Source organism: Elgaria multicarinata, chromosome 3 (assembly GCF_023053635.1).
Source record: "Elgaria multicarinata webbii isolate HBS135686 ecotype San Diego chromosome 3, rElgMul1.1.pri, whole genome shotgun sequence".
Classification (NCBI taxonomy): Eukaryota; Metazoa; Chordata; class Lepidosauria; order Squamata; family Anguidae; genus Elgaria; species Elgaria multicarinata.
The window spans coordinates 9,201,833-9,221,745 of NC_086173.1; the positions used below are offsets into that span (position 1 = coordinate 9,201,833).

At 48.4% G+C, this 19,913-nt stretch overlaps 2 protein-coding genes across 3 annotated transcripts in view; one reads left to right on the top strand and one right to left on the bottom strand.

Annotated features, from left to right (window-relative positions):
* ITGA5 (integrin subunit alpha 5) overlaps positions 1–16,677 on the bottom strand; it is a 96,270-nt gene extending 79,593 nt beyond the window's left edge. The window contains exon 1 of one of the 2 annotated variants that reach the window (XM_063119252.1): positions 16,381–16,677. In XM_063119252.1, the coding sequence (XP_062975322.1) occupies positions 16,381–16,526 (146 nt within the window). In that variant the 5' untranslated portion in view covers positions 16,527–16,677. Of the gene's footprint in view, positions 1–1,004; positions 1,029–16,380 lie in introns of those variants that run through there. The other variant, XM_063119253.1, reaches the window with a different exon arrangement.
* LOC134394089 (keratin, type II cytoskeletal 8-like) overlaps positions 1–19,913 on the top strand; it is a 241,505-nt gene that overhangs the window by 112,747 nt on the left and 108,845 nt on the right. The gene's annotated exons all lie outside the window — the stretch shown is intronic.

Here is a 19,913-nt window from a genome sequence, read left to right on the forward strand (position 1 = left end):
TCCTTTTTTTTTTTTAAGCAAAGTCAGCAGCATCAAACACTGGCAACCTAGTGAGAGGAAGCTGGGAAGGTGTCTTATTCCAGGTCAGACTGGAATGGTGAGACATATTTGGAGGGCACCAGGTTGGTGATCTCCGGAAAGGGTCTTTCCCATCACTGTACTCCTTGATTCATTCTAAATGGAAAACATCAGAAATTGGGCCTGGGAGTCCCTGTGCTGTAGAATTTGTGGGCAACGCATGTGCTAATCTACGCCCCCTCTCTAACCCTAAAGCAGAGCTAAGCTACCTGGAGCCCTCCAGATGTTTGAACTGCAATACCCCTAATCACAGGCCATGCTGCCTGGGGATGATGGGAATTGTAGTCAAAAACATCAAGAAGGCACCAGGTTTCCTTCTCGTGCTAGCAATGAGGAGATTGCTTCACGTTGCCCCTACAAACCTAGCAGCTCCAGTCTGCAGAGTTTTCCATTGTAATTCCCCCCTCTCCTCAGGGAACACCACATATAGAGCAGACACATGCTCTGACATGGCCACCTGCAACTAGGAAGCAGTTCTGCCACACTGGCTGCTCCGGTTCTAGTGGACCCAAATCAAGTTCCCAACCTGACAGCCAGTCCCTCACTTCATCCTCACAAACACCCACTTTCCTGTATCCTCTCATTCTCTTCACCTTCAAACCCCAGCACAGTCAAAAAAGACAGGTGTAGAAATGGCCGGAGAGAGAGAGAGAGAGAGGGGTGTGTGTTCTTTATCAACTCAGCACTGTATTTCTCCTGCCCTTAATAAACCCAAAGGCAAAAGACAACTTTAAAGACATGATTTATGACCATTTCCCATTTTGAAGGTAATCTGGAGATGTAGCACCCGGCAAGTTTTGTGCAAGCAAATATTATTCTAGTAGTGGCTCTCAATGCGTGAGATTCACCGGCGAAGGGGGGGGGGAGCAGGAAGTACAAGTAAATGCTGATTAAAAGTGGGGGGGGGGGGGTTGAGGGAAAAGGACCTGATAAGCAAAGCTGCCTTCTGTTGGGATCCTCCGTTCACATGCCAGGAATCCAAACAGACTTGACAGAAGGGCGCTGCACCAGCCCGGAGGCCATGGCCATTCCGTAGACCTCTGAAGGCAGCCTCTATTCTCAGGTGGGTGAATCAATAGCCAAAATTAAACAGGGTTGGTTAATCTGCAACCTGTTGGAGAGACAGCTGGCCTTTGATGATAATGTTGGCATGTAAGCTGGACACCACAATCCCTCTCCCCCTCCCTGGGAAAGGGAATGTAGACGATGCTAGAGCCTTAAAGGTGTATGCAGGGCCGTAGCTCAGTGCTAGAACACACACTTCACATGCAGGAGGTCCCAGGTTCAATCTCCAGGTAGTGCTGGGGGGGAAGTCCTGCCTGAAACCCTGGAGAGTTTCAGTGCTGGGGGGGCAGTCCTGCCTGAAACCCTGGAGAAACCCAGTCAGCGAAGCCAAGAATACGTTGGCTGGACCAATGGTCTGATTCCGTACGAAGCAACTCTCTGTGTTGCAATGTAGCCCCACAGAATCGGCCTCACATAGATGCTGCCTTCTTGAACCATTTCGCAAATCTGCCTACCAAAGCTTCCTGATAGTGTAATGGCAGTAGTAAGTGGCTAGTCACTTGGCACTTAAGGAGGGGACGGGACTCTGGCACAGTGGTAGAGCACATGCAGAAGTTATCAGGTTCAATCTCTGGGATTTCCAGTTAAAAGGATCAGGTAGGAGGTGAAGGAAAACACTTCCTTCCTCCTCTACCCTGAAGAGATGCTTCTAGTTAGAGAATACAATATTGGGCTAAATCAGGAGTCTTGAATCTCAGGGCGGCAGGCTGATTTCAGATGGCCATGCCTCCTTTCCCCACAACTGGTAGTTTCACAGCTTTTGTGTGATCCCTCCTTTTTTCAATCTTATCATGGAATTTTATTTCTAAGTAAAGTTAACAAAATAAAGGCAAAGAGGGGGGAAAAGAACATACATAATAATCAGTCAAGACCACTAAAGAAACAAAGGAGTACACTAATTATAATTCTTAGTCTAAAAACAATATGCTTAAGGAACATCTACAGTAAAACAGCTTAAGTAGTAGCTCAATGTGTAATGAAAGACTAAAAGTACAATTCATACAGCATATAAAAGGAGTGTGTGAGTGTGCGTATTTTGGGTGTATGTGTGCATTAGTCAGAAAAATAGAGCCAACTGTACTTGGTACTTCTGAAAGGCTGCAGTGCCTCTCCTAAGGCAGTTTCTGGCAGTAAGATCATTATGCTAAAATATGCTGGCCATGCCCCTTTTTGCCTTTGGCCCTGCCCACCAGTGAAAGGTGGTCCCTGAGAGCTTCTTCAAAATGGACTAAATTGACAAATGAGCTAAATTGACACCCCTGGGCTAAATTGACAAAGTCTGACCTGGTATAAAAGGAGTGCCTTCTACCAGCTTCGGCTGGTGGCCCAGCTACAGCCCTATCCGGACAGGGAAAACCTGGCTGTAGTTGTCTATGCTCTGGTAACCTCCAAGTTAGATTACTGCAATGCACTCTACATGGGGCTGCCTTTGAAGACAGTTCAGAAGCTGCAGCTTGTGCAAAACGCAGTGGCCAGATTGATAACAGGAAGCAGGAGGTTTGAACATATAAGACCAACTCTGGCCAGCTTTCATTGTCTGCGTGTACATTTCCAAGCCCGGTTCAAGGTGCTGGTTTTAACCTATAAAGCCTTACTTGGCTTGGGACCACATTAACTGATGGAACGCCTCTGTCAACATGAATCCACCCATACACTATGCTCAATGTCTAAGGTCCTTCTCCGGGTGCCTACTCCAGGGGAAGCTCGGAGGATGGCAACAAGGGAGAGGGCCTTTTCAGTGGTGGCCCCCCAATTATGGAATGATCTCCCCGACGAGGCCCGCCTGGCGCCAACATTGTTATCTTTTTGGCGCCAGGTTAAGGCTCTTCTCGTCTCCCAGGCATTTAACAACGTATGTTGAATTGATGTGTAAGCTGTTTTCCTGCTTCTTATGGTTTTAATTTTTGTATGTCTGTTTTTAATGTTCAGTGTTTTTAATCTTAGTAAACCGCCCAGAGAGCTTTGGCTATGGGGCAGTATATAAATGCAATAAATAAAATAAAATAAAAGGCGGCACGATGTGGATATACGAGTTTCACATGGTGAAAGTGCGTTTGCACGCATTTCTCTCAATGACCTCAACATCAAGAGCGGCCTTGAAGGTGTGAAAGAGTTGTCATAAATGGAGAAGAAAGAGTAATTGCTCAGTTGTACAGCAAATGCTTTGCAGCTCATCCAGCCACTGTGGTGACCTGGGAACAGCCATGAGAGCCCCTTGTTTGGGGGTCAGGAAAGACAAAACCCAAAGGAGCCCCAGCTGGGATGCTCAATGTTGTGAACACTGAACTAGTGAGTAACCCTCGAGGTCCGACAAACTCCAAAGGAATTTATTCAGGTTGGTGGGTGCAGACGAAGCCAATGTTTTCAGACATTTGACACCAGCATGACCACAATGGCAGCAAAGGTCAGGGGTTGAAGCAGGAGAGGTCAACAGTTGAGACCGAGATCAGGGAGAGGGGGTCCTTTTCTGACATCTGAGGCAAGCTGACCCTTGGGAGATAGGGAGAGGCAGTCTCTTCTAGGTCCTGCCCACTGTACCAGTTTCCCAAGCCAGAGAGGGACATGTGTGTGTGCTGGTGTGTGTTTGTGCTTGTGTGCTGGGTCAATCCAGCTCAGCTTTCCCCAGCCTGGTGACTGTTATATTAGATGTGCTGGACTGCAAGTCTCATCACCCCCACCCAGCAAGGCCATGCTGGCTGGGAATGATGGGGGTTGTAGTCCAGCACATCTAGCTGGCAGCAGTTTGGGGAAGGATGACCTAGTCGAAACTAGCAATATAACAGGCACAGCACTCCCAATAAATTTTATCCCCTTATGGCAGCTGTTGCTGGAACTGGGCGTGACTTAACGTGGCCCCTTCTCTGACGGTAGCGCTTCATCTGCGCTATGAACTTTCCCCTTCCTTTCCTGCCCTGTCCTTTCCAGCACTCGAGGGTGCTGGACAAATATTTTGTATTTGTGTTTTTGATTTTATTTTATTTGATTTTATTTATTACATTTATATACCACCCCATAGCCAAAGCTCTCTGGGCAGTTGCTTTTTATGCTCTTCATGGTTTTAATTTTGGTGAACCGCCCAGAGAGCTTCAGCTATTGGGCGGTATAAAAATGTAATAATTAAATAAATACGTCAAAGCACCAGCAACGGCCGCCCATTTCGCCTAAGTGGCCTACCTCTTCGAAAACGAAACAAAAACCGCTTTCTGTAACTCACACACAGCAAAGGGACCCGGGTAAGAGTGGTCCACGCAAGACTTTGCAACCTCCCGTTCACTCCGCCTCCTGCTCTCAGCCCTGTGGCGAGGAATCCTGCACTCTTCAGGACCAAAAAGCTTTGGTAAAAGCCTCAGAGAGAGCACAAAGCTGCCTCTGGCCCGCTGCCGTCTGGGGTCACGCCAGCTGAGCGGGGAAAGGAAGGAGGGGCACAGCCCTGGCTGATGAGCAAAGAAAAGCTGGCTCTAAGCTAAACCAGGAACAGACACAGTCCCTGGATGCCATCAACGCTCTCCCCGCTCCGGGGGCTTCGCCCCTAGAATCAAAGAGAAGGAGTCGCCCTGCCACCACTTCAGCCAGACTTTCTGCGGTGGGGCTGCATGGCACCCTTTCCCAGCAATGCCCCAGTTTCTCGGCCTTCAAATCAGCCCTTGAAAGACAGCCCTACTTCAGCAACCACCCTTGCCTCTCTGGCCCCATCGGCATGTGCACTCTGCCCTTAAAACTCACTGGTGGTTGCTGAACACTGCTCCCCACGGACCCCATCTGCAGTGAGGTTCACACAACACCCCCCTCCCAACACACACAGCTACACTCTGCCACGCCTGCCCACCCTCCGTCCATTCAGAATGTGATGGAAAGCTCCAGATATGCGCCTTGGTGTATGCGTGTACAGCTCCTCCAGGCAAGGGAGAAACTCTAATTGGGCCAGGGTCCCTCCTCAGATGAAGACCACGTAGAGGATGGCGAAATGGAGGCCCCTGGGTGCATCCGCTGTGGCCTTCCAGGCCCCTCACACACTCTTTCAACAAGTGGAGGTGCTCATGTGAACCCCCCCCCGACCCCGCCTCCAGTCTGGCTCTCGTAAAGGTAAGAGAATGAGTCCTCTGAACAGGAACGCATCTCGCCAATATTGTGTACAGTTCTCAGCAGTTTGGATACTACATAAAGAGTAATAGTGCAAGACTCAGTTTTAAGCCTCGCTTTTGGCCAGGGCTGAGCCCCAGACTATCTTTTCAGGGCCAAGGGGCAGCTCTGGACCGCATGAAGAAAACACAGAGATGTTGCCTCTATGTATATACAGAATGCTTCTGCCTCATAACTAGCACTACATCAATGCCGGGGTCCCACATGTATAGAGGTTGGGCCACAATAACCATCATAGGCAGTAAGCCTACATACACCCGTTGCTGGGGAACATGGGCGAGAGGGTGCTGTTGCATCGTGTCCTGCTTATGGGTCCCTGGTCGACAGCTGGTTGGCCACTGTGTGAACGGAATGCTGGACTAGATGGACCCTTGCTCTGATCCAACAGCGCCCTTCTTAAGTTCTTAACCACAGTTTGACATTTAAAGCCCTAAACGGTTTGGGGCTAGGTTATCTGAAGGAACGCCTCCTCCCATATGTACCTACCCGGACCTTAAGATCATCTACAGGGGCCCTTCTCCGTGAGCCCCTGCCAAAGGAAGTGAGGCAGGTGGCTACTAGGAGCAGGGCCTTCTCCGCTGTGGCACCCCGGTTGTGGAACGAGCTCCCCAGAGAGGTCCGCCTGGCGCCTACACTGTACTGCTTTCGTCGCCAGCTGAAGACCTTTTTATTCACTCAGTATTTAAACACTTAATTTTAACTTAAATTTAAATTTTACTGTTTTAACTCTGTATTTTCATCTTATATTCAACTTTGCTGTGTGGTTTTATTCCGGTTGCGCTTTTTATACTGTATTTCGTAATTGTGTTTTTAACCTGTTGGATGTTTTTTTGTGGTTTTAATTTTTGTGAACCGCCCAGAGAGCTTCGGCTATTGGGCGGTATAAAAATGTAATAAATAAATAAATAAATAAATAGTTTCTCTATTTTGTCCAAACAGAGTTAACAGTGAATATTGGCCTTGGAACAAACCAGGATATTAAACCTCATGTCCAAACATGACCCATGTGTTTGTGCCTTTGGTCTGAAGTGATGTGTGCAAGTCCTGTCCATGGTGTTTGTTCTGTGATGGCTGATTCCTCAATGCAAGTTACAGCCTGATGTGGCAATCTGTTTGTCTGTCTGTCTGTCTCTCTCTTGAGGCCTTCATCTTCTCTGCTGTATAATGGAGTAATTCTCAACACTCAACTGGATAGTGGAGAGGTTGCGGATCATATAATTTTGTATTATATTCATGCAACAAACAACCCACCCAGCCCACCCCGCCCCCATGGAAGCATAATCATTACCAGCATCCCATCCCAGAGCTAGCAATTATATGAGATGCAGGATGGAGACACTTCTTCAGCGCCTGACAGTGCAAAAGGCAACTCAGAGTGAAATCTGGAGCCATTTCCATCAGGAAACCAAAGATGGCTGTATTTAGGAACAGCTACAGTTCCTGAACCAACCCAAGCCCTGCCTCTCCCACTGCTATACGACATACATACACTCTCTCCCCATCCACACCACTCATTTATCCCTAGGAGGGTTACTCAGAGCAAGAGAAAGGGGGGATCAGCCTAGAATGACATGCAGAGTAACTCAGGGGTGCCTCTATGTAGGATATAAGAGTCCATCTAGCCCAGCATTGTCAGCAATGACTGGCAGCAACGGTTCTCCAGGGTTTCTTCCCTAGCGTTACCTGGAAATGCTGGGGATTGAACCTGGGACCTTCTGCATGCAAAGCCTGAGCTCTCCCATTGAGCCACAGCCCCTCCATGCAGGACACTTCTCATAAGATCTTAAGAATAGCCGCATATAGCCCACCACTCTGTTTTAATCAATGGCCACCCAGATGTCCTTGGAATCTTACAAGCAGGGCCTGAGCACAAGTACCTTCCATTCTTGTTTCTCCACCAGCATCTAATATTCAGGGGTATACTGCCTCTAAATGGGAAGGCTCCATGTAGCTACGAGCTTTTCTATACAAGGCTGTTAATCTACTGTAACCCTGCTTGGAAGACACCTTAATCCAAGGCAAAAAGCCTTATTCACCAGGGCTAAAGCCGTGGTTTAAGGTATCTTCTGAACAGTACCTGTATCTACTTTCAGGTTCATCACAGAATTGAGTTCTGAGCACTATATGAAGACCGTTTCCTTTTCTGCTTTTCTCCTCTAGGTGGCACTATGGTATAGCAGAATAGTGCAAATGCACAGATGAAAAGTGAGTTTTCTTTTGCTTTTACAAATAAATACTGCATGTCCCTGTTCTAACACCCCACCCCCCTCTTTAGACACAGAAGTGAAACTGGAAAGTCACAACGTTTCTTAACAACCATGAGTAGGCAATGATGAGCGCACAATAAATACCTTGTGTAGAAAAACTCTCTGTCAACTATACAACCACAGTTTTATCTGCACCCATCTGGGATTAAAAGGCAAGATTCCCTGATCTGCAGCAGCAGCATCAAGACGGAACTGATCCCCAGAAGCCTTCTTTTAAGAAATTCACTATGCAATCCTATGCATATCTGCTCTGATGTAAGTTTCAGTGTGTTCAATGGGACTTTCCACCAGATAAGTGTGCATATACTTTCCTGGGGGTATGCAGACTGAGCAAGTCAAGCTTTACTTCTGAGTAAATATGCATAGGATTGTGCTGTAAATGCTGCATCCCTGCCCTTGCCATCTAGTGGAGACTGTAAGCTGCCCTGGACAGAGACTACATCACTGTCATAACACTCAGCAAACAAACTGCTAGCATTAAACAGGCACAAAATTGAAGCAGCATTAACTTACTGCAGGATCGGAACACTTCCAGAATGATTGATGGCTTATTGCCATGCAGGTAAAAGCAAAGGGAACACCTGTAGCACAGTGAAATGTAGGTGTGTGGTAGAGGGGAAAAAGAACCACTGGACAGGTGATAGACAGGCTCTGGTGCACCATAGCCTGTTTCTCGTCTATCACCTGCACAGTGAAATGTAGCCACAGAGCAAGTAGCAAGGACGGACGTGGAGACTAGGACCAACAGCATACACTCCAACACCCCATGGATGAAAATCAGGCCACACCTATATGCTGCAGCACCCTCCACTTTGGTCCCCCCCCACAAATTTATCCATTGCTGAAGGCAGTGCTCTGACCACTACAGAAAACTGGCTTATACAGAGTCAGATCATGGGTCCATCTAGCTCAGTAGTGTCCACTTTGATTGGCAGTACCACTCCAGGATTTCAGAAAAGAGTTTTTCCCAGCTCTACCTGCAGAGGCTGAAACTGGGACGTCCTGTATGCAAAGCATGTGTGCCACTATGGAACTATGCCCCACCCTACCCCACCGGCCTTGAACCCACAGTGAAGAGAAATGCCTCTTATTTACTGAAGCTCCAGGGTCCACCAGGAAAGAATCCGGTCTCAATGCTCTCCCTTCCACCCTCTCCCCACGGGCCTTGAACTCACAGCATTGGGGTGAATAGGATGAGGCTCCTAGCCATTGAGCCACCAGGCCCAATGGAACCTGGAGCTATACTTTGCATTTATAAGCTCAGCAGCAGTCTTGTCCTGCTCTGGTTTTGGCAGTAGTTTCTTCTTAACATTGCCATATCAATATCCCCTTTTTAAAAACTCACATAAGGGAAGTTGAATAGAATGTGGGAGATCTGCCATATTTAGCCAAGTTTACTATCTGAACAGGCAGTTAGAGGAGGGGAGGAAAGGAAGCAATAAACTGGTTTTGCGCATCCGTGCACACACATATAAATGCATGCACATCGGATTCAAGATGTGCACATTCCTCCTGCCCTCAAGAGATTTAGCTTCCAGAGACCCAGAGACAGAGGCCAAAATCCGGGGTGGGGAGGGGAGGAAAAAATTGATTGTAATATGTGCGTGCTAAATATTGTTCTTAAGGTAGCCTTCCCCAACAGAGTCGCCTCTAGAAGTGTTAGGATACAACTCGCATCATCCCCCAGTCAGCAGGGCCAATGGGAGTTGTAGTCCAGCACATGTGGAAGACAGCGGGTTCTGGAGGGCTGTTTGCTGATTGTACCCAGTGCCTCTCCCAAGAGGCAAAAAGAGGACAGTGATTAGCAGGGACAGGAACCATAAAACAGGGACTGTCCCCAATAAACAGGGACAAGTTGGCGCAGAAGCCCCAGGCCAGGAAGTGAATGCTGCAGAGAACATTCACCCCTTGCTCCAACCAGCCCTTCCTGCAATAAAGGGAGGAGGGGGAAACACACCTCGTCACTTTCCGCCCTGGAATCTCGGCAAGCCATAAAAAGGTCAAATTTCCAAGAGCTGCAGAGTTTTGCATGTTTAAAGAGGTGCCCCCCTTTGAGGGAAGGGCCACAGCTCAGTGGGAAAGCACATGCCTCCCATGCAGAGGCTCCCAGTTCTATAGCCAGCATCTCCATGTTAAAGGATCCCAGGTGATGGGGAAAGAGCTCCGGCTGGAATCTGGGAAAACTGTTGGCAACACTGGTTGGTCCAGTGGTTAGACACGGTATAAGGCAGCTTCATAAGTTACTGTCCACAACTGATGAGAACCTCTTCCCAATTTGCCTCCCCCACATATCCCACGTTATGACTGTTGTGACTCAGGCTGCAACACACTTGGCCGGGGCTGTAGCTCCATGACGGAGCACATGCTTTGCATGCAGAAAGCCCCAGGTTCAAGCTTGAATGGTTTTTCCATTCTAGCCTTCTCCAAACTGACGTCCTCCGGAAGTTTTGGATTTCGGTTCCCATCAGCCCCAGCAAATACAGCCAATGGTCAGGGATGCTGGGCACTGTAGTCTAAAACATCTTATGGACATCAGGCTAGGGAAGGCTGCTTTACAACCAGGCACAGCTGAGACCCGCACACATCACCAGCAGCTTGAGAAACGAGTTTGAGAATTTTGCCAGGAAGGACGAAATCTAACAGCCCTTGATGTAGACTGAAGCATAACCATACCTTTCATATTTCAGAAAAGATGTTGCCCTTGCAGAGGATAATATGCCCAAACGGCCAAGTCTTTAGGGTTGAAAGCATGTCCCCCTCGGGGCCCACCTAGACGCAGCCCTTGCCCTAATTTCCAGAGCTATCTGTTCCTCTCCTGGAAGCCCACTGGGTTGGAGGGGGAGGGGAGGAGGGGGAGGGATAGAGCAAGACCTGGGCTGGCCCCACCCACTAATGACTATATGCTCCGCCCACCACCAGCATGTAACCCCTGAGAGAAAGAATGTTCTGTACTCCTAACCTAGAGAGACTTCCTACGTATACCAGTTGCTGGAGATCATGGGCCGAAGGGTGCTGTTACACTCACTTCCTGCTTGTGAGTTTCCCATGGGCAGCTGGTTGGCCACTGTGCGGACAGAACCCTGGACTAGATGGACCCTTGGTCTGACCCAGCATGCTTCTTCTCGGGTTCTCATGGAGGTGCCCTCCAGATGTTTTGGTCTACAACTTCCATCAGGCTCAGCTAGTAGTCATGAATGCAGTTAAAAACATCTGGAGGGCATCAGTTTGGGGAAGGCTGGTCTAGAGGTCCTAGACCAACAGTGTTTTCTAAGGATTTATTATTATTATTATTATTATTATTATTATTATTATTTATTTATTTATTTATTTATATAGCACCATCAATGTACATGGTGCTGTACCGAGTAAAACAGTAAATAGCAAGACCCTGCCGCATAGGCTTACAATCTAATAAAATCATAGTAAAGCAATAAGGAGGGGAAGAGAATGCAAACAGGCACAGGGTAGGGTAAACAGGCACTGGGTAGGGTAAAACTAACAGTATAAAGTCAGAACAAAATCAAGTTTTAAAAGCTTTAGGAAAAAGAAAAGTTTTTAGCTGAGCTTTAAAAGCTGTGCTTTAAAAGATTTTCAGCCAGCATCCACGTGCTAGGAGCCTGGATGAAGCCGTACATGGAATTCCCCCCCCCACCTTGCCTCCTTCCTTCTTTTCATTTCATTCTGTATAATGAATCTGTTATTACTCAGGACAGCCAAGGAAGACTTTCAACAGTATCAGGAAAGGGTAATGGTTTCTTAAAGCAACAACTCATCAGTGAAAGCCACCATTACCTAATGCTACAACTCCCATCATCCTTCACCTCTGGCTGCGCTGGCTAAGGCTGGTGAGAGCTGTGGGCCAAAACGGTTTATTTATTTATTTATTTATTTATTTATTTATTACATTTTTATACCGCCCAATAGCCAAAGCTCTCTGGGCGGTTCACAAAAATTAAAACCATAATAAAACAACCAACAGGTTAAAAACACAAATACAAAATATGGATGGCGGCGATTGCACATGGATGTGTCTCCTTGCATACATATAGCGTACTAATCACGGCTGCCTGTGTGTTGCACATGTGTGCATTACGGCGCACATGTGTGCATTACAGCGCACTCGTGGCTGCAAATGTCACCGGTGATGTTCCTTATGCAGGTCTACATCTTATTTCTCCTGTGCAAAGGTTGCCTATGTAAGAATGTCACTGCCATTTGAGCCAGCCCGTGTGCTCAGCACCACAGGGGTATTCTCACCTTGAGCTTTGCATTAAGACCTCACAACATCCTGCTATTGCCCGACAGACAATCCCACTTCCTGTGGAGATGCCTGCACCAGGCCACAGCATTGGGAGATGGAGAGGAACGCGACACGTCCTGCACCGTCCAGCTCTCAGCCAGACTTCTTAGAAAACCATAGCTAGAAGATTGCCACAGAAGCCCAACCCAGCCCTGCTGAGGCACGAGAAGAGTTCTTTATCTAGTTCCTGGGGAGAGGAGAAGATAGTGAGGCAGTGTGGTGTAGTGGTCAGAGTGTTGGACTGGGACTTGTGAAATCTGGGTTCTGATCATAAAGCTCACTGGGTGGCTTTGGGCCAGTCACGAACTCTCAGCCTAACCAACCTCACAGGGGTGTTGTGAGGATAAAATGGGGAGGAGGACCATGTAAACTACTTTAGGTTCCTTGTAAGAGGTGGGAAAAGGCAGGATTTAAAATTTAACAATAAATAAAATACACACACACAGGGCATGGCCTATTGAAGCAATGGCTGACTCAGAGCCAGGGATTAATACCAAGCAAGGGCAGCCTGCCAGGAAGCCCGGAGGCCCAAGTTCTTTCTGAACAGGTAATGCTGGGAAGGAATTGCAGCTGGGGGCTGCTTTGGTTTCTTTTAAGCCAGGGGCAGGCAACTTGATGGGAGTTGTACTCCAAGGTCATCTGGAGAACCACAAGTCGTGCCCATCCCTGTTTTAAAGCTCACAGAGGACACAATCCAATGAGAACTTCTCCTGCTGTGCAAGTGTCACTTGGGAGCATCTGCACAGTTATAAATTAAATATTTATTAATTACTTGACTATGATTATGATTATGATCTCACCTTTCCCCCCTCTTGCATGGAACCCAAGGCATCCTACATGATCCGCCTCTTCCTCTCCATTTTATCCCCACAACAATCCTGTGAGGTAGGTTAGGGTCCCAGTCCAACACCTAACAACTACACCACACTGGCTCTCAATTTCAGTCTGAAACCTGGTTATTTCAGATGGAAATTCTCCTTCTATCTTGCAACTGTGCAATAAAATCTGGAGTGTGGGAGGGGGGGGCAAGTTGTGTGTGCCTACTCTACCCCCACCCACCCATTTAACCTGTGTCATCAGGATGATGCAGGTTAAATGGGTGGGCGTGGATAGAGTTAGCCCACATCTGGGAGGAGTTTATTTCATTCTTCCCTACACCCAAAAGACTCCCAAAGCAGATTAGTCCTGCCACACCCCTTCTTCCTAAGTGGTGTAGACAGGGCAAAGTCTGGGGGCAAGGGGGGCTCCACGCAGGGCTGGTCTTGGCACTTGGCAACCTCAGGCAGGCTGCAAGGCCTCAGAGATGCTTTTCTGGGCCAGCACTCCAAGGGTTGTACTTTTTAGTCTAAAGTTCCATTCATTTCAATGGATCTACTCTAAGTAGGATTGATACGGGATACAATCTTGAGCAGAGGCAGGCAGTTGGATCTAGCAGCCAACCTTTTAATTTCCCACAAGGCCCCCAGCCTAGCGTTGTTCTGGTGCATTGTGGGAAATGAAAAGAATGCCTTGAGCCAGCCACCTGACTAGGCAAGCCCACCGACAGGGGAGGAGGTCCACCAGAGGACACTTTTGTCCAGAACCCTCTCAATCCTAGGGGTGTCTGCCTGCGTGGAACCACCTCAGGGTGAAGAGGCCAGCCAGCCAATATGTCTCTGCCTAGTCTACCTCAGAGTTGTCCTCAGGTTCTTGGAGGAAGAGCAAAGCAAATATATAGTAGAAATCAGCATCGTCATCCTCCTCACCCAGCAAAACAGCTGCAGTGGTTGGTCAAGGAGATATAAGCCCAAAATAAGAGATGTTGTACCTTGATCCAGCGTCCCCTAGCCTGGGGCCATCCAGACTTGTTGGACTACAACTCCCATCATCTGGTCTGCTGACCAGGGATGATGGGAGTTGTGGTTCAACTCAACTGGAGGACACCATGTTGGGGAAGGCTGTGGGGGATATGATTTCCTTAGCACCTCCAGCACAAACTATGCAGGATGCTCACAAAGCCCCAAAATTTGGCATTTGTTGGCCACTTTTCCTCCAAGAAGCTTTAGCTTCACAACCAGGTGAGCTAGGTTAAAATAAGGGAGTGACTTCCCCCTGCCACCGCCCAAATATCCCTCACCCCACTCCACCCTCTAAGCTTCACAGGGTGAGGATTTGAGACTGGGCTCCTCAGGTCTTCTAATTCCAACCCTTTCATCACCAAACTCCACCCTCTGTTTTTAAGCATAAGGCATAATTGGCACATTATAAGGGTGTGTACCGAAGATCAGTCACTGCTTAAACAACAACAAGGCTCAAACCCTGCACTTTTGTTCACACAATCAAGATGTTTAAAGAAAGTTGAAAGGGTGGGGTGCCATCGTCCCCCAACACACACACATTTGAGAAGAAGTGGCAGCTCTAACCTCAACAACAGTGCCTGCAAGTATAGTGCTTGCCTGCTCACGAATCTGATTCATCAGAAGTGCATCAATTAATCTGGTGACATCCCGAGAGACTTTCAGACTGCGTGTTTACTCGGAAGTAAGTCCCAGTGAATTAGATGGGAGTTGCTCCCAAGCAAATGGACATAGGACTGCAGCCTTAAATGATTTTCTGGAGAGCTAATTCACAAGTGGCCATGTGGCGCTAACTCCCCTAGCTATTTTTATTTTTAATTTGGAATGTGTGCATTGTCAGTGGTACTAATCAAACACCCTTCTTTATTATTATTATTATTATTATTATTATTATTATTATTATTATTATTATTGCATTTATATCCCGCCTTTTTTCCTCCAAGGAACCCAAGGCGGCGTACATAATCCTCCTCCTCTCCATGTTATCCTCACAACAACCACCCTGTGAGGTGGGTTGGGCTGAGAGTGTGTGGCTGGCCCAAAGTCACCCAGTGGGTTTCCATGGCTGAGTGGGGACTAGAATCCGGATCTCCCAACTCCCAGTCCAACACTTTAGCCACTACACCACACTGGCTCTCACAGGCATCTCAGCTTGGAAGTGGGAGAAGCCCAGTTTCCTACATACACATATATCATCCCATTGCTGCTTTCTCAAATTCCCTTTCCTGCCAGATGCCAGTCCAGCTCTCTCGACTTGCGCAAGCCTTCCCAATTACTGCACACACAAGCAGGGTTGGCCAACGTGCTCAATCCCCACCCTTTGTGTCAGGATGGGGAGGGAAGGGAGGGATGCCCACTCTCGGTACTCCAACCATCATTTCCTTCCAGAGATCTGCAACAGGATGGGGAACATGTGCTCTCAACCCCTGACCCTCTCCATGCAGTGAACATCCCGATGGCTAGGGAGGAAGGAGGTCCCATCATACTTTTCTGCCCGACATCGTCCTCTTGGGCAGCAGGCCTGACTCCTACAGGGAGGATGGATTAGACCTGGACACTCAGGCTCAACATTTGGCTCTTTGTCCAGCACATCTCAAATAGGGAGGGGAGATTCCAGGCGAGCGCCCTTGTCCCAGCGATCCCAGGACTCCTCTCCATCACCAATAGGGGAGAGAAGATCCCAGGCTAGAATCCTCTTGCCAGATGTCCCCTCTCTCCAATCCTCTCCCCCCCCCCCGAAATGCTTGGGTGGGGGAAGCAGGGTTGGCTCCTTCGCCAATCCCCTTTGCCAAGCACACCTGGAGGGGCGGTTTGAAGAGAGGCCAGATGAGGCACCCACCCATTTCCAGGGCTCTGCCACAGGTTAGATATGCACTTTCCCAAACTCATCGCCACAAAGGGTTTGGTGCGGATTGCCGCCACCCCAGCCCCAGCCAGATCCCCTTCTTTTTCTTCTCTCTCTCTCTCTCTCCCCCTAGCCCCCCACCCACCCCACCTCTGGAACAAGAGCGGCGGGGCTGAGCTCCGATTACAGGAAATGCTTGGTTCCGAGCCTGTTGGGGGCGAGAGCGAGTGGAGAGGCGGAGGAGGAGAGGAGCGGGGGTGGAGAGGGGGTGCACGGAAAATCCTCCCGTCTCGCCTGCGGCGGGGTTGGGCTGTCGCGCTTTCCTCCCGTGGAATAATAGCAGCAGCCGTCGCCAAGGACGGAGCGTGCGGGGTGGAGATCCCCGAGTAACGGGAGCGGGCTGGGAGGAAACGCGCCACAGGCAGGGGACGGTGTAGGTCTGCAACCACTTAGTGGGGCTGGAAAGAGGGAGCGGGCGGCAGGCCAGCCGAGCGGAGGCGCGGGGGGGGGGGGCGTGATGAGGAGGGGAGCCGGGGGCGGCGTTGTAGATTGCACGAGTCTCGCAGCCAGTTCAATCCAATCCCAGTTCATTTCGCCTTTCTTGGCGAAGTTCTCCCAGAGTTGCCAAAGTGTCCAACACCTTCGACTTCGTGCGTGCGCGCGCGCGCGCGTGCCCAACAATAACGCCCCCCGCCCCTCTCCACGCACACACACACAGATCCCCGCATTAATGGAGGAGGAAGGGGGGGGTTCGAAGTTGTCCCACTATGCACCCACCCCAAAAGGAAGAGGAAGAAGAAGAAGAAGAAGAAAAAGTGCCACATTGCCCGGTGCGCCGCCTCGTCTTACCTCTGCTCCTCGGGGAGGTAAAAATCCACCGAGAACCCAAAAAGGCTGCCCGGGCTGCCGCGTAAAAGCGCCGGCGCCTCGGCGTCCAGGTTGAAGCCGCAAGCGCAAGGCATGCTGAAGAGGAGGAGGAGGGCCCGGGGCAGCATGGCTGGGGCCGAGAGCAGCGGCTTCTCCGGCTGGACGGAACGCGAGGAGAATCCCTGCCGGCCGAAAGAGGCTCCCCTGTCGACGGCGCGCCCGAAGTCGTCTTTCTCCAAGCCGCCCGGAACGTGAGTACTCGGCCACCTCCCCGCCTCCTCTCCCGTCTTGCCCGGGAATGACTCACAAAAGGAGGAGTCTCTCTTCCTCCCCCTCGACGGGACGGGGGGTGGGCAGGATGGATCTCATTAAACTGCCAGCGCTGGGAATTTGGGAAAGGAGCCAGGAAGCGCTCCGATGAGGGATATTTGGGGGTGGGGGAGTTTGGAGATGCCGAGATACAGGGGTGAAAAAAGGGAAAAGAATAAAAACGCAATAAAACAAAATGAAAAGCTGCGCTGAACTTCTCGTTTTTGTTGCTTTGCAGAATTGGTGATGATGTCACGCTGGGGGTTTCCTTCCTTCAAAGAAATCGAGCGCTCGGTGTGCCAATTTTGGGTCGGAAAAGGGTTGGTTGTGATTGGTTGCCCCGCGTTACCAGGAAAACCAAGTGAAGTTGCAGCGAAATTTCATAAAGCCAAGCAAGTCAGAGTTGGCTCATTAAAACCAAAAACTGAAATCAGGAGCGCCGTGTTTGAATAGGACGCTTTCTTTGTTTCTTTTTTTTTTTTTACTGTCTGTCTTTCTTTTAAAAGCCGAACGCAGGGACGCCTGAAATTCAAAACGTTCGGAGAACCGGTAGGTTGCATAAAACGATTTGCAACCTACCGCCATTTGCACAGAAGTTTTGGAGAATCGAATGAAGGTTCCGTTGAATTCAATGGGACTTGCTCCCAGGTAAGCGGATATAGAACTGCAGCCTATGGAGAATCTTGCCCCCTCCTCCCCGGGCAATAAGCCCCACCCTTTCCTAAAGATGCATTCACTGAGTTGAATATTTAAATAATCCTGAGTGACACCAGCTTTACACAGAGTCAGAATATTGGTTTATTCTGCTTGACTGACAGCAACTCTCAGAACCCAGACCTCCTTTACACAACACATGTGACCTGCCACTGAACTAGGACTCCTCTCCATTGGGTAATAGTATACAGACTGCAATCCCATACACACTTACCTGGGAGTAGGCTCCACTGAAAACAATGGGATTTACTTCTGAGTAGACATGTATAGGATTGCATGATCCAATTTATTTATTTATTTCATTTCTATACCGCCCAATAGCCGAAATTCTCTGGGCGGTTCATAGAAATTCATTTGTGAACTGCCAGAAATGCAGACCTGGGGATACTATTTATTTATCAAGATTTATATACATTAAACTGGCTTTCTAAGGCTTTCTTTGGTGGTTGTTCAAAAACTATGAAAAAGAAAAGAAACCACAAAGGTTTTCTTATGCTTGATGGGATTTCACATCTGTACTCCCCATATATGGAGGCTGGCGATTACTGGTCACCAAAAGAAAGAAAGAAAAGCACTCTGCACATGCTTTGGGGCACTCCAGTTTGCACATTCTAAGACCAAGTCTCCTCACTCAAATTAAGTCCTGTTTCAGCAAAAGGAAGATGTTTGGGGACAGGAATGAAGGCGGACTGCTATCCTCAAACTGGAGTCCTTGCTTACCTGTATCAGGAATATCTCAAATCAAAGCAGAGTTGAAGTTGGTTGAAACAGTAGTTAATGTGCTGCCTCTTCTCCCACATCCAAACTACGCATGCTGAAAAGGTCCTCAGGATTCAAGTTCTATTAGATTGTAAGCCTATGCGGCAGAGTCTTGCTATTTACTGTTTTACTCTGTACAGCACCATGTACATTGATGGTGCTATATAAATAAATAATAATAATAATAATAATATGTCAGTGTTCCCTAACTCTGGTGCCCTCCAGATCCAATGGAATCCAACTCCCATCACCCTTAGCAAGCATTGGGTGGGGATGATGGGAATTACAGTCCAGTACACCTGGAGAGTACCAGAGTTGGGGAAGGCTGATCTGAAGTTTTGAAGAAGAGCAAGTGCCTCCATTTCTGTTGGAAGGTGCAGCAAGGAACAAAAGACACAAATGCAGGTCTCAAATTACAGGGGGACCAGAGGAAGCCCAGCCCCTTACCTTTTGAACTGGCTCCTTTTGTTGTTGTTTCTAAGAAGGCTAGTGAATCAAGGATGAGGTTTGTGAATTCCATTAAACCTTCCACCCATCTCTTCCTCCATCATTCAAGACCGGCTGAGTCAGACGCCTCCGGACCTCATCTATGGCCATCATGGGTCATCCAGGTAGTCTCTGTACCCCTGCCTATTCTTCCAGACCCCCTTGCTTCTCAGTCCAGCCCTTTACCTTTTGCATCCCCCCACCTATTTTTAAAAGGCTGTGTGGGAAGGTGATTTGGTTAAAATTGTGGGCAGTCAAAGGCTGGAGTTTGTAGATTTCATAAAGCCCCGCACCTCTTTCCTTATCATTCAACCCTGCTGAGATGGACACCTAACCTCATAGACCTAGACTCATAGAATAGTAGAGTTGGAAGGGGCCTATAAGGCCATTGAGTCTAATCTCCATCACTGCTTCTGTGGATCAGCTGAGTAATTTCTGCACCCCTTGATTCTCCTGTCCTCCCCGCCCCAGTCACTGTCCATTCTTTGCTTGGCATAAAAAGTCATCATGCACCCTCAGGCAAATCTATTTTCCACCTGATTCACGAAGTACCAATGGGCTATGTCAGCTTTTATTGGGTGGTGAGTTTGGTTTGGTTTTGCACAACTGTATATATATAGCATTTGGTTTCAACCTGCATTTTGTGCATCTGTGAACATTTCTCGTGTGGGTTTTTGGTCTTTTGTTTTTGTATTAAAAAGGGATGGGGGCAGAGGATTACATGGAAAGAACCAGCGCTGGTGAAATCTGGACAGACCCACTTCATCACTGTATAAACAAAGAATCCACGATTAATTCAGCAGCTATTAATGGAGCAGTACGGATGTGCTAACTGATGTACAGACCTCACTGTTTTTTTTTCCTCTTCTCTACACCCGTGTGTGTGTGTGTGTGTGTATGTATGTGTGTGTATATATATCTATATCTGCCAACTCAGGATGACATTCCATGCATCCGATGCTCTGTTCCATTAAAGCTTATGCCATAATACATTAATTAGTTTTTAAGGTGCCAGAACACTGTTATTTTTTGCAGCAAGAGACAAAAAAGCTGCCACCACCATTTCCCTGCTGCCCGGAGCAAGATAGTAGTGAAAGAGCCCCTTTACAGAAATCTTAAACTCTTCAATAAACAGACTGATTGAAGAGGAGGCAGAAACTGAGGCATGAGTTTTGTGAATGCGGTAGGAGTCAGTTGGCAAAAGATTTTGTCTGCTCAGGAAAGGCGCTATTGAGTTCACACATGGA